This window comes from Oncorhynchus nerka, linkage group LG24, assembly GCF_034236695.1.
Source record: "Oncorhynchus nerka isolate Pitt River linkage group LG24, Oner_Uvic_2.0, whole genome shotgun sequence".
In the NCBI taxonomy this organism is placed as follows: Eukaryota; Metazoa; Chordata; class Actinopteri; order Salmoniformes; family Salmonidae; genus Oncorhynchus; species Oncorhynchus nerka.
Genome location: NC_088419.1, coordinates 44,099,568 through 44,113,235, shown reverse-complemented (window position 1 = coordinate 44,113,235; position 13,668 = coordinate 44,099,568). Strand labels below are relative to the sequence as shown.

General features: G+C 44.3%; 2 protein-coding genes across 2 annotated transcripts in view; both read right to left on the bottom strand.

Annotated features, from left to right (window-relative positions):
• Positions 1 to 13,668, bottom strand: part of stxbp5a (syntaxin binding protein 5a (tomosyn)) — a 164,807-nt gene that overhangs the window by 3,339 nt on the left and 147,800 nt on the right. The window contains exons 22-26 of the mRNA XM_065008922.1: positions 13,285 to 13,567; positions 1,135 to 1,507; positions 762 to 927; positions 541 to 652; positions 42 to 262 (exon numbers count right to left, since the gene is read on the bottom strand). Coding sequence (XP_064864994.1) covers positions 42 to 262; positions 541 to 652; positions 762 to 927; positions 1,135 to 1,507; positions 13,285 to 13,567 — 1,155 coding nt within the window. The remainder of the gene's footprint in view (positions 1 to 41; positions 263 to 540; positions 653 to 761; positions 928 to 1,134; positions 1,508 to 13,284; positions 13,568 to 13,668) is intronic.
• LOC115108035 (lysosome-associated membrane glycoprotein 2-like) lies at positions 10,528 to 13,269 on the bottom strand. Its single transcript, XM_065009406.1, has 4 exons — positions 13,264 to 13,269; positions 12,622 to 12,756; positions 10,911 to 11,121; positions 10,528 to 10,712 (listed from the first exon to the last, which is right to left on the bottom strand). Exons 1-4 carry the CDS (start codon positions 13,267 to 13,269, stop codon positions 10,543 to 10,545), a joined length of 522 nt encoding a protein of 173 aa, XP_064865478.1. The 3' UTR covers positions 10,528 to 10,542.

Here is a 13,668-nt window from a genome sequence, read left to right as displayed (position 1 = left end):
TTTTATGTTTTGTCTCACAATGTAATGTCTCTCTTTCTTACATCGTGGGCGTGTTTGCCAAAGGAGTCTGCGCTGGCCAGCATTGCGGCCGTCCTCTCATCCAGCTCGCCCAGTTTCTGCCCTCTCTCGTCCAGTGCTATCCGGGCACGTGCCAGGTCCGCCACCACGCCCGAGGCTGCACCCTTCATGCCTTCCAGGCCCTGAGGACCCGGGATGTGCTGGGCAAGGCCACGGGATGCTTTACCCGCCTGCATCTCACCAACTGGAGGAAAAGGGTAGAAAGAGAGGTGGAGAGGAAAGAGAGAGAGAGGAAGGTAGGACGTGTGAGAGAGAGATTCAGAAAGACAAAGAGAGAGGAAGAGGCAGGTGATTGGGAGATACAATAGGCACAGAAAGAGAGAGACTTGTAACAGATATCAAACTTACACTGAGTATGTCATCTTAGTGCCTGCTGTGTTAGGGACTTTGGATGTATTACGATGAAGAATAGAGTTTCTGTGTGTACCGTATGTATGTACATTCTGTGTATGTGTCACTCACATAGCTCCTCTCTGTCTAGGGAAGTTGCTCCTCCCCCAAAAAGCCCCTTGAAGAATCCTCGGTTGGGAGCCTCCGGGGTCTCCACTGGTGTGAATAGTTCTCCTAGCATCTCCTGAAACACGCACATACACACATAAATGCATGTATATTGATTGTGTGTGTGTGTGTGTGTTAGCGTGCATGCCTGAGTTCTTGTGTGGGTGTATTTGTGAGGTCCTAACCTGCAGGTTCTCACAGGTCTCCTGGCTGTATGTGATCCTCTGTATCTCAGTGGGGGAGGTGAGGTACATGGCCTGGCCCAGGTTGGTGAAGCAGAAGGTCCGGGCTATCCGCATGTCTGTCAGCGGCAGGTAGTTTACATCAAGCAATGGTCTCAGCCCCGGCAGACTTCAGACAAAGATGGAGACCACATACAGCACATTTTTACTCAAACACAACATCATTCTACTGGCCGTGTCCAGAAAAATAACTTTTAATCTAGAAACCTTCAGTCTAACCTTAGCATTCAATAAGCTATTGTAAAATAGGTATTATCAATTAGCTTTAATGTATGTATTTCTAACCTGTGTGTGGTTGCATGGCCCACTGACTCACCTGAGGGTCATGATGTGTCCGTTAGCACAGAAACAGGCCACACAGTTCCCTATGTTCATCTGGACCACGTCAGCCCTCAGGACGAACGATGTCTCTGTGATGCTGTGTTTGAATATGCAGTTCTGGGAGGGCAGTGCTATGACCTTAGCCTGTTTCTCAGAGCACACCACCGCAAACTGACTCTCCTGCAGCTCCTGGGAGGTGGAGGGCGACACAGAGACCGGGCGGCGTTTACGGGCTTTGTCTCGCTCCTCACTGTCGGCGCCCACGGCGTTGGGCTCGTACCACAGCTCGAAGGCAGGGGGAAGGAAGGTGCCCGTGTTGTCCAGGAAGGCCATCCTCAGGATACTGCCCTTCAGACGCCCCAGGGTACCTGGACAGATAGGGGAATGGAGATGTTAGCGTGTTTAAATTATATCTACGTGTTATCGAAAGCTTGGACACACCTACTCATTAAACATTTTTTTTCTATATTTTTTACTCTTTTCTACATTGTAGAATAATAGTGAAGACATCAAAACTATGAAATAACACATATGGAACCATGTAGGAGAAGTGTTAAACAAATCAAAGTATATTTTATATTTCAGATTCTTTGCCTTGATGACAGCTTTGCACACTCTTGACATTCTCTCACCCAGCTTCATGAGGTAGTCACCTGGAATGCATTTCAATTAACAGGTTTGCCTTCTTAAAAGTTAATTTGTGGAATTTATTTTTAATGCGTTTGAGTCAATCAGATGTGTTGTGACAAGGTAGCAGTGGTATACAGAAGATAGCCCTATTTGGGTAAAGACCAAGTCCATATCATGGCAAGAACAGCTCAAATAAGCAAAGAGAAATGGCAGTCCATCATTATTTAAGACAAGAAGGTCAGTCAATGCGGAACATTTCAAGAACTTTGAACGTTTCTTAAAGTACAGTCGCAAAAACCATCAAGCGCAATGATGAAACTGGCTCTCGTGAGGATCGCCACAGGAAAGGAAGACACAGAGTTACCTCTGCTGCAGAGGATAAGTTCATTAGAGTTACCAGCCTCAATAATTGCAGACAAAATAAATAAACAGAGTTCAAGTTACAGACACATCAGAACTGTTCAAATCAAATCAAATCAAATTTGATTTGTCACATACACATGGTTAGCAGATGTTAATGCGAGTGTAGCGAAATGCTTGTGCTTCTAGTTCCGACAATGCAGTGATAACCAACAAGTAATCTAACTAACAATTCCAAAACTACTGTCTTATACACAGTGTAAGGGGATAAGGAATATGTACATAAGGATATATGAATGAGTGATGGTACAGAGCAGCATACAGTAGATGGTATCGAGTACAGTATATACATATGAGATGAGTATGTAGACAAAGTAAACAAAGTGGCATAGTTAAAGTGGCTAGTGACATAAGAATGCAGTCGATGATCTAGAGTACAGTATATACATATGCATATGAGATGAATAATGTAGGGTAAGTAACATTATATAAGGTAGCATTGTTTAAAGTGGCTAGTGATATATTTACATCATTTCCCATTATTAAAGTGGCTGGAGTTGGGTCAGTGTCAATGACAGTGTGTTGGCAGCAGCCACTCAATGTTAGTGGTGGCTGTTTAACAGTCTGATGGCCTTGAGATAGAAGCAGTTTTTCAGTCTCTCGGTCCCAGCTTTGATGCACCTGTACTGACCTCGCCTTCTGGATGATAGCGGGGTGAACAGGCAGTGGTTCGGGTGGTTGATGTCCTTGATGATCTTTATGGCCTTCCTGTAACATCGGGTGGTGTAGGTGTCCTGGAGGGCAGGTAGTTTGCCCCCGGTGATGCGTTGTGCAAACCTCACTACCCTCTGGAGAGCCTTACGGTTGAGGGGCGGAGCAGTTGCCGTACCAGGCGGTGATACAGCCCGCCAGGATGCTCTCGATTGTGCATCTGTAGAAGTTTGTGAGTGCTTTTGGTGACAAGCCGAATTTCTTCAGCCTCCTGAGGTTGAAGAGGCGCTGCTGCGCCTTCTTCACGACGCTGTCAGTGTGAGTGGACCAATTCAGTTTGTCTGTGATGTGTATGCCGAGGAACTTAAAACTTGCTACCCTCTCCACTACTGATCCATCGATGTGGATAGGGGGGGTGTTCCCTCTGCTGTTTCCTGAAGTCCACAATCATCTCCTTACTTTTGTTGACGTTGAGTGTGAGGTTATTTTCCTGACACCACACTCCGAGGGCCCTCACCTCCTCCCTGTAGGCCGTCTCGTCGTTGTTGGTAATCAAGCCTACCACTGTTGTGTCGTCCGCAAACTTGATGATTGAGTTGGAGGCGTGCATGGCCACGCAGTCGTGGGTGAACAGGGAGTACAGGAGAGGGCTCAGAACGCACCCTTGTGGGGCCCCGTGTTGAGGATCAGCGGGAGGAGATGTTGTTGCCTACCCTCACCACCTGGGGCGGCCCGTCAGGAAGTCAGAACCCAGTTGCACAGGGCGGGGTCGAGACCCAGGGTCTCGAGCTTGATGGCGAGCTTGGAGGGTACTATGGTGTTGAATGCCGAGCTGTAGTCGATGAACAGCATTCTCACATAGGTATTCCTCTTGTCCAGGTGGGTTAGGGCAGTGTGCAGTGTGGTTGAGATTGCATCGTCTGTGGACCTATTTGGGCGGTAAGCAAATTGGAGTGGGTCTAGGGTGTCAGGTAGGGTGGAGGTGATATGGTCCTTGACTAGTCTCTCAAAGCACTTCATGATGACGGAAGTGAGTGCTACGGGGCGGTAGTCGTTTAGCTCAGTTACCTTAGCTTTCTTGGGAACAGGAACAATGGTGGCCCTCTTGAAGCATGTGGGAACAGCAGACTGGTATAGGGATTGATTGAATATGTCCGTAAACACACCGGCCAGCTGGTCTGCGCATGCTCTGAGGGCGCGGCTGGGGATGCCGTCTGGGCCTGCAGCCTTGCGAGGGTTAACACGTTTAAATGTCTTACTCACCTCGGCTGCAGTGAAGGAGAGACCGCATGAGTTCAGATGAGACTGCCTTCATGGTCAAATTGCTGCAAAGAAACCACTACTAATGGACACCAATAAGAAGAATACACTTTCTTGGACCAAGAAACAGACAGAAAATAGAAAAATTACAAATGTACCTTATGTGTTGGTTATTTAACAATTATTCACTTAACAGTAAGATATTTCTGTCCTGCTAATGCTGTGTTTTATGGTCTCCACTCTAGCACTAGCACCCTGCAGCTAATCTGGGCATATGGTTTTACTAGAGATCTTGAGCTGACAATTTATTAACTTGGTGATGAAACCTACAGCTGGCATTCCAGTGACAGGCTGGTGGATGTAACTGGAATAGAGAGGAGTAGAACAAAGACCTCAATGGTTCTTAGACATCCTGGCAACTGGGAAATTAGGCCAGGGTCGGGGGTTAAGATAACGCCTGGTGCAGATAAAGACAGGATGAGCCCAAAGTGGCTTATGGTGCCCCCAATCTATATGGGGGGTGGGCGTTGAACCAGCTATGACTGAGAAAAAATGGGAGATTTTTGGTTCCAACAGCTGTATCTTTGTGAGATGCAGAGTAGGTGAACAGATGATCTCCGCATGTGTGATTCCCACCTTGAAGCATGGAGGAGGAGGTGTGATGGTGTGGGGCTGCTTTTCTGGTGACACTGTCAGTGATTTATTTAGAATTCAAGGCACACTTAACCAGCATGGCTACCAGAGCATTTTGCAGCAATACACCATCCCAACTGGTTTGTGCTTAGTGGGACTATCATTTGTTTTTCAACAGGACAATGATCCAACACACCTCCAGGCTGTGAAAGGGCTATTTGACCAAGAAGGAGACTGATGGAGTGCTGCATCAGATGACCTGGCCTCCACAATCACCCAATCTCAACCCAATTGAGATTGTTTGGGATGAGTGAAGGAAAAGCAGCCAACAAGTGCTCAGCATATGTGGGAACTCCTTCAAGACTGTTGGAAAAGCATTACAGATGAAGCCGGTTGAGAGAATACCAAGATTATGTAAAGCTGTCATCAGGGCAAAGGGTGGCTACTTTGAAGAATCTCGAATCTCAAATACATTTTGATTTGTTTCACTCCTTGGATATAGGGGGCGCTATTTTAATTTTTGGATGAAAAACGTTCCCGTTTTAAAGAAGATATTTTGTCACGAAAAGATGCTCGACTATGCATATAATTGACAGCTTTGGAAAGAAAACACTGATGTTTCTAAAACTGCAAAGATATTGTCTGTGAGTGGCACAGAACTGATGTTACAGGGGAAACCCAGATAAAAATCCAATCAGGAAGTGTCGCATTTTTTTAAACCGCCTCATGCCAATGACTCCTTATATGGCTGTGAAGGAGCTAGGAGTCAGCTTACGTTTTCCACGTTTTCCCCAAGGTGTCTGCAGCATTGTGACGTCTTTTTAGGCATTTCCATTGGAGGATGGCTGTAAGAGACCATATAGGGCGAGTGGACGCATGGTGTCTCCAGGAGAAAACCTTGCGTAAAATACTGAGGTAGCCATTTTTCCAATTGTTTCTTATGAGAAACCAACTGCCTCCACGGATATATTATCGAATACATATGTTAAAAACACCTTGAGGATGGATCCTAAACAACGTTTGCCGTGTTTCTGTCAATATTATGGAGCAAATTTAGAAAAAAGTTTGGCGTTATAGTTTAAGTATTTTCGATCGATTTCTCAGCCAAGCAGGATGAACAAACGTGACGTTTTTCTAACTGGGAGTCTCCTGAGTGAAAGCATCTGAAGTTCTTCAAAGGTAAATGATTTAATTTGGTTGCTTTTCTTATTTTTGTGAAAATGTTGCCTGCTGCCAGCACAGCCTAGCATAGCATTATGCCATGCTAAACTTACACAAATGCTTGTCTAGCGTTGGCTGTAACGCATATTTTGAAAATCTGAGATTACAGTGTTGTTAACAAAAGGCTAAGCTTGTGTTTCAATATATTTATTTCATTTCATTTGCAATTTTCATGAATAGGAAACTAGGATAGGAATAGGAAATATGGTAATGCACTTGAGGCTATGATTACGCTCCCGGATACGGGATTGCTTGTCGCTAGAGGTTAACACATTTTTGGTTATTACATGATTCCACATGTGTTATTTAATAGTTTTAATGTCTTTGGCGCCGAAGAGGATGGCTGCCGTTTTATATGCCCGTAATCAATTTTTGTTATTTAGTTCATTTTTTTGCTCCTAACCAACTGTGCTATTTTGTTAGTTTTTAACTTATTTTTAAATGTATTTTGTACATAATGTTGCTGCTACCGTCTCTTATGACCGAAAATAACTTCTTGACATCAGAACTGGGATTATTCACCACGGACTGGAAGAAACTTTTTCCTTTAATGAGTCTGACGAGAAAGAGATACTGCTCTCCCGGGAACAGGCCCAGATCCACGTCATTTGCGTAAAGAAAAGACGGAGGAAAAGAGGACGGAGATCAGGTTGCCTTTTGAGAATCCTTAGGAGAGCGAGTAAATGCCCATTGCCATCAATTCTACTTGCTAACATGCAATCATTGGAAAATAAAATGGATGATCTACGATTACGATTATCCTACCAATGGGACATTAAGAATTGTAATATCCTATGTTTCACCGAGTCGTGGTTGAACGACGACATAGACAATAAAGAGCTGGAGAGATTTTCAATGCACCGGCAGAACAGAAAAGCTACATCTGGTAAGATGAGGAGTGGGGGTGTGTGTCTATTTGTCAATAACAGCTGGTGCACGATGTCTAATATTAAAGACATCTCGAGGTATTGCTCACCTGAAGTAGAGTATCTTATGATAAGCTGTAGACCACACTATCTACCAAGAGAGTTCTCATCTATTATTCATAGCTTTCCATTTACCACCACAGACCGATGCTGGCACTAAGACCGCTTTCAACCAACTCGATAAGGCCATAAACAAGAAAATACTCACCCAGAAGTGGCTCTCCTAGTGGCCGGGAACTTTAATACAGGCAAACCTAAAATAGTTTTACCAACTTTTTACCAGCATGTCACATGTGCAACCAGAGGAAACAAAACTCTAGACTACCTTTAATCCACACATAGAGATGCATAGCTCTCCCTCGCCCACCATTTGGTAAATCCGACCATAATTCCATCCTCCTGATTCCTGCTTACAAGCAAAAACTAAAACAGGAAGTACCAGTGACTCACTCAATACGGAAGTGGTCAGATGGTGCGGATGCTACGCAACAGGACTGTTTTGCTAGTAGAGACTGGAATATGTTCCGGGATTCATCCAATGACATTGAGGAGTACACCACCTCTGTCATCGGCTTCATCAATAAGTTCATCGATGACGTCGTTCCCACAGTGACTGCATATCCCAACCAGAAGCCATGGATTACAGGCAACATCCGCATTGAGCTAAAGGCTAGCCGCTTTTACGGAGCGGAACACTAATCCGGGCACCTATAAGAAATCCCGCTATGCCCTCAGACGAACCATCAAACAAGCAAGGCGTCAAAACAGGATTAAGATTGAATCCTACTACACCGGCTCTGACGCTCGTCGGATGTGGCAAGGCTTGAAAACTATTATGGACTACAAAGGGAAACCCAGACGCGAGCTGCCCAGTGACACGAGCCTACCAGATGAGTTAAATGCCTTTTATGCTCGCTTCGAGGCAAGCAACATTGACTGAAGCATGTACGAGAGCACCAGCTGTTCTGCATGACTGTGTGATAATGCTCTCGGTAGCCGATGTGAGCAAGACCTTTTAAACAGGTCAACATTCACAAAGCCGCGGGGCCAGATGGATTACTAGGACGTATACTCAAAGCATGCACGGACCAACTGGCAAGTGTCTTCACTGACATTTTCAACCTCTTCCTGACTGAGTCTGTAATATTTTTCAAGCAGACCACCATAGTCCCTGTGGCAAAGGACGCGATGGTAACCTGCCTAAATGACGTGCTTTGAAAGGCTGGTCATGGCTCACATCAACAGCATCCTCCCAGATACCCTAGACCCACTCCACTCAACCGCCCCAACAGATCACACTCCACACTGTCCTTTCCCACCTGGACAAAAGGAATGTTGTTCATTGACTACAGCTCAGCGTTCAAAACCATAGTGCCCACGAAGCTCATCACTAAGCTAAGGACCCTCGGACTAAACACCTCCCTCTGCAACTGGACTCTGGACTTCCTGACGGGCCGCCCCCAGGTGGTAAGAGTAGGCAACAACTTGTCTGCAATGCTGATCCTTAACACTGGGGCCCCTCAGTAGTGTGTACTTAGTCCTCTCCTGTATTCCCTGTTCACCCACGACTGCATGGCCAAACATGACTCCAACACCATCACTAAATTAGCTGATGACACAAAAGTAGTAGGCCTGATCACCAACAACGATGAGACGGCCGATAGGGAGGAGGTCAGAGGTCAGTGTGGTGCCAGGATAACAACCTCTCCCTCAATGTGAGCAAGACAAATGAGCTGATAGTGAACTGCAAGAAAAGGCGAGCCGAACAGCCCCCCATTAACATCAATGGGACTGTAGTGGAGCGGGGCGAGAGTTAGAAAGTTTCTTGGTGTCCATATCACCAACGATCTATCATTGTCCAAACACACCAAGACAGTCGTGAAGATGGTACAACAAAACCTTTTCCCCCTCAGGAGACTGAAAAGATTCTGCATAGGTCCCCAGATCCTCATAAAGTTCTACACTGCAACAGAGAGGATCCTGACCGGTTGCATCACCGCCTCGTAAGGCAACTGCTCGGCATCTGACCGTAAGGTGCTACAGAGGGTAGTTCGTACGGCCCACTACATCACTGGGGCCAAGCTTCCTGCAATCCAAGACCTATATAATAGGGGGTGTCAGAGGAAAGCCCATAAAATTGTTAGAACCCAGTCACCCAAGTCATAGACTGTTTTCTCTGCTACCTCACGGCAAGCGGTACTGGAGCGCCTAGGACAAAAAAGGCTCTTTAACAGCTTCTAACCCCAAGCCATAAGACTGCTGAACAATTAATCAAATGGCCACCGGATTATTACATTGACCCCCCCCCCCTCCATTTGTACACTGCTGCTACATTTACATTTACATTTAAGTCATTTAGCAGACGCTCTTATCCAGAGCGACTTACAAATAGTTTGACATACAGCGCATTCGGAAAGTATTCAGGCCCCTTGACTTTTCCCACATTTTGTGACGTTACAGCCTTATTCAAAAATGAAAAAGCAAAAACAGTTAAGACAATTTTGCAAATATCACATTTACATAAGTATTCAGACCCTTACTCAGTACTTTGTTGATGCACCTTTGGCAGCAATTACAGCCTCGAGTCTTCTTGGGTATGACAAGCTTGGCACACATGTATTTGGGGAGTTTATCCCACTGTTCTCTGCAGATCCTCTCAAGCTCTGTCCGGTTGGATGGGGAATGCCGCTGCACAGCTATTTTCAGGCTGGGCCAATCAAGGACATTCAGAGACTTGTCCCAAAGCCATCAAACCAGATTTCCTCCAAACGTGACGCTTGGCATTCAGGCCAAAGAGTTCAATCTTGGTTTCATTAGACCAGATAATCTTGTTTCTCATGTTCTGAGAGTCCTTTAGGTGCATCTTGGCAAACTCCAAGCGGGCTGTCATGTGCCTTTTACTGAGGAGTGGATTCCGTCTGGCCACTAACATAAAGGCTTGATTGGTGGAGTGCTGCAGAGATGGTTGTCATTCTTGAAGGTTCTCCCATCTCCACAGAAGAACTCTGGAGCTGTCAGTGACCATCAGGTTCTTGATCATCTCCCTGACCAATGTCCTTCTCCCCCGATTGCTCAGTTAGAGCTGGCTGCCTAGACTAGGAAGTCTTGGTGGTTCCAATCTTCTTTCAGAATGAAGGAGGCCACTGCGTTCTTGGGAACCTTCAATGCTGCAGACATTCTTTTGTACCCTTCCCCAGATCTGTGCTTCGACACAATCCTTTCTCGGGGATATACGGACAATTCCCTCGACCCCATGGCTTGGTTTTCGCTCTGACGTGCACTGTCAACTGTGGAACCGTATATAGACAGGTGTGTGCCTTTCCAAATCATGCCCAATCAATTTAATTTACCACAGGGGGACTCCAATCAAGTTGTAGAAACATCAAGGATGATCAATGGAAACAGGATGCACCTGAGCTCAATTTTGAGTTTCATAGCAAAGGGTCTGAATACTTAGGTAAATATGGTATCTGTTTTTTATTTTTAATAACATTTCCAAAAACCTGTTTTCGCTTTGTCATTATTTTGTTTAGACTGACGAGGGAAAAATTATTTAATCTATTTTAGAATTAGCAAAACGTGGAAAAAGTCAAGACTGAATATTTTCCGAATGCACTGTATGATTGTGGCACAGTTGATCTTACAATGGCCTGATGCTCATACTACCTACCGGTGTCACTTTTGCTGCCGTTAATCACAAACGCCTGTAGAGCAACATCATACAGTGTCTGAATGACAGACTCTACTGTCCGGACATCTGCACTCTTGCAGGAGTAGTAGGTGTCCACACTCACATTGGTGATAATTGACTTTACCGTCACAGACTTGGTTTCTAAAAGCAAGGATTGTCAAATATCAGCAAGAAGGATTGACAAATATCAGCATGTGTCATATCAACTACAGTACTAAATTTGTATATCGCGAATTAACAGTATCATGACATTTACATTTACATTTAAGTCATTTAGCAGACGCTCTTATCCAGAGCGACTTACATGACATCATAACTATGTAGTCACGAGTTCGTTACCTTTTGATGTAGAGTTGGGGAAGACGCTTGAGTCATTGAGATTGTAGGAGAAGATAATGGTATCTACTTGGTAGGTTTTGTTATTTTTAGTGAAATCCACTGTCCAACTGTGCCCATCTCCAAAACTGAGTTTCAATGTCGATGTTGTGTTATCACAGGCGCTCCCTTCGGTTGTCACATTTTCAGGCAGTACCAAAATAACAGTTTCACTCTGAAAGAGGACGAATATATTGGACAGTCATTAAAATATGGATTCCCTTTTATCATTTCCCGCCAAGTACTTCCTTAGGAACAGTGCCATTTTGCATCATGACAAAATAGTACAGTAGACATAACATAACTGTCCATTATAATGATGGATTAGCAGGGGGGAAAAAATAAATATTTCATATTCTGGGACAACGGGTGGGTCTAATCCTGAATCCCGGTTAAAACCGGCTTCCATCCGGTGTCTATTTCACAGGTTACCACTGGCTAAATCTATGAAGGTAAAATGTCTATTTATTCTGTTCCATCTGACTGCGCAATCCAATGTCTCATCAGCCCAGCCAAGCAATTTATAGACTTGATCTCTACTATAAAAAGCATAGACATAATCTAACATTTCTTTTAAACTAACAGTTTTCAGAGATTTGTATAAATCTTGCTATCCTTCTCTCCGACATTTGCAAAATTGTTTCAATATTCAAATTAAATCTCCATCTGTCTCATAGTAATTAACGTATCGTGAGTAGGGACGAGACAGGCAGCGCTTTTCAGCCTGTCTAAATTATGAATCAGCTGGCATCATTTTTATGGATATATACAAAGAAATGTCAAACGAAAATGGGTAAAACGAAATGAAGTGCAGCTAGTTTGCAGTCTTCCCAGCTTCAGTTGGAAGTGATTGTAGTAGCTGTGTTGTTGGCTGGCTCGTTGGCTGGCTGGGTAAGCAAATTTTCCATGCCAGGCAAAACCGCGCCTCATTAGCTCATTGTTATGGATGTATCCAAATAAATGTCAATAGAAAACAGCTTATACAAATACTTCGCTGTTATTCTGGCTGCTTTTTTAAATGACTAAGTTAGCTGTAGTTGGCTAGCTAGCAAGCAAGTGATAAGCATGTTGCCAGCCAGTATGGCAATGGAACATTAAGAATGAACGACTGGGTCAGGTCCATAAACACAGAATAAAAGACAGAACGACTGGGTCGCATCTCTAGCAACCGAACTGATAGAACAAGCGACCAGCCGGCTTGGGTAGCAAGCCTAGATTTGTTCGGGACTATATCTTGTGGAAGGATGAAATAGTATGAATAAATACATCAAAATAATATTTTTAATGAAAATATGCCAATCATTATTTTAATACATTGCTAACCCGGCCCTCAACATCATCTCGAGCCTAACATGCCAATATATCCTCCAAACACCGGCTCCGAGGGCATTTTCACTTAAATTAGGCTTTTTTATTGCTAGGGACAATAACTTTGACAAACCCTGGTGTAACAAGACAAGCTATGACAATTACAGGATAAACCGCTGAACAGACAGAAGACTTTTCCTTGCAGTTACTCCCTCTTGTCCTCTCTGTGATTACATTAAGAACTATATTTGTCAAAGTAGACACTCAACTCAAAACTTATTAAGCAGAGTGACAAATCATATCAAGAGTTATTTATAGGCCTATGTATATTACCATGCAGAAAAACATTTAAAGAGTAAATACACACCTTGTTTACACCAACTTCATATGCGACTGAGAAGTTGACCATCAAATTGGCGTAGAGGCATAATTTGTTCTCCGTGTTGTTGACTGACACTTCAGTCCCATGTGATAGATGGAGTTCATTTCCAAGAGCGATCTGCTACTCACTGTTTATTGTCTATGAATAGTCACTTCACCCCTATCTACATGTGCAAATTACCTCTAACCTGTACCCCCACACACTGACTCGGTACAGGTATCCGCTGTATATAGCCTTATATAGCCTCGTTATTGTTATGTTATTGTGTTACTTTTTATTATATTTTACTATCGTTTTTTTGATAAATATTTTCTTAACTTTTCTTGAACTGTACTGTTGATTAACGAGTTGTAAGTAAGCATTTCACTGTAAGGTCTACACTTGTTGTATTCGGCGCGTGTGACAAATAAAGTTTGATTTGATATCTTCTATTATTCCACAATGTAGAAAAAATAGTAAAAAAATAAAGAAAAACCCTAGAATGAGTAGGTGTGTCCAAACTTTTGACTGGTACTGTAGATTATGTGTAGAGCCAGATGTAATGTGTGTACAGAAACATGATAACATATAGCAAAGAGTTGTTAGCATGCCTTATGTATTCATTTGCATACTCGCACAATCACACACACACATAACCCGGACACCCACCGCTAGGCAAGACGATGACAGGCTGCAGTAGCCTCTGTTCCCCAGCAGGAGGCAAGTTGAGGGCCACAGCCAGCACTGTGCCCAGGGAAGTGCCCACGTACAGGCAGGGTGTGATGGTGCTGTCCCCCTTCCGAGCGAATGTCTCACAGAAGTGGAAGGAGGTGATGGCCTCGCGTGCTTCCTTGTCAATGGAGGTGACGGAGGAGGAGCGTGAACGGCTGAAGGAGTTGTCCCGGTGGTCTAGTGGGTTGGCGCCCCGCGGAGGACATACAGACAGGAGGACAGTAGAGGAGAGGGCACAGAAAGGTAAAGCACCCGCACACACAGAGAGAGAATACACACAGCACACAAACATACAGTACCTGAATACTGTAAACAGCTGTG

Excerpts from the sequence above, each read along its gene's own strand:
- LOC115108035 (XM_065009406.1), bottom strand. Across the intron at positions 11,122-12,621 it reads ATGAAGTTGGTGTAAACAAG|AGTGAAACTGTTATTTTGGT; the intron begins GTGTGTATTTAC and ends GTCCTCTTTCAG. Across the intron at positions 10,713-10,910 it reads CCCCAACTCTACATCAAAAG|AAACCAAGTCTGTGACGGTA; the intron begins GTAACGAACTCG and ends CCTTGCTTTTAG.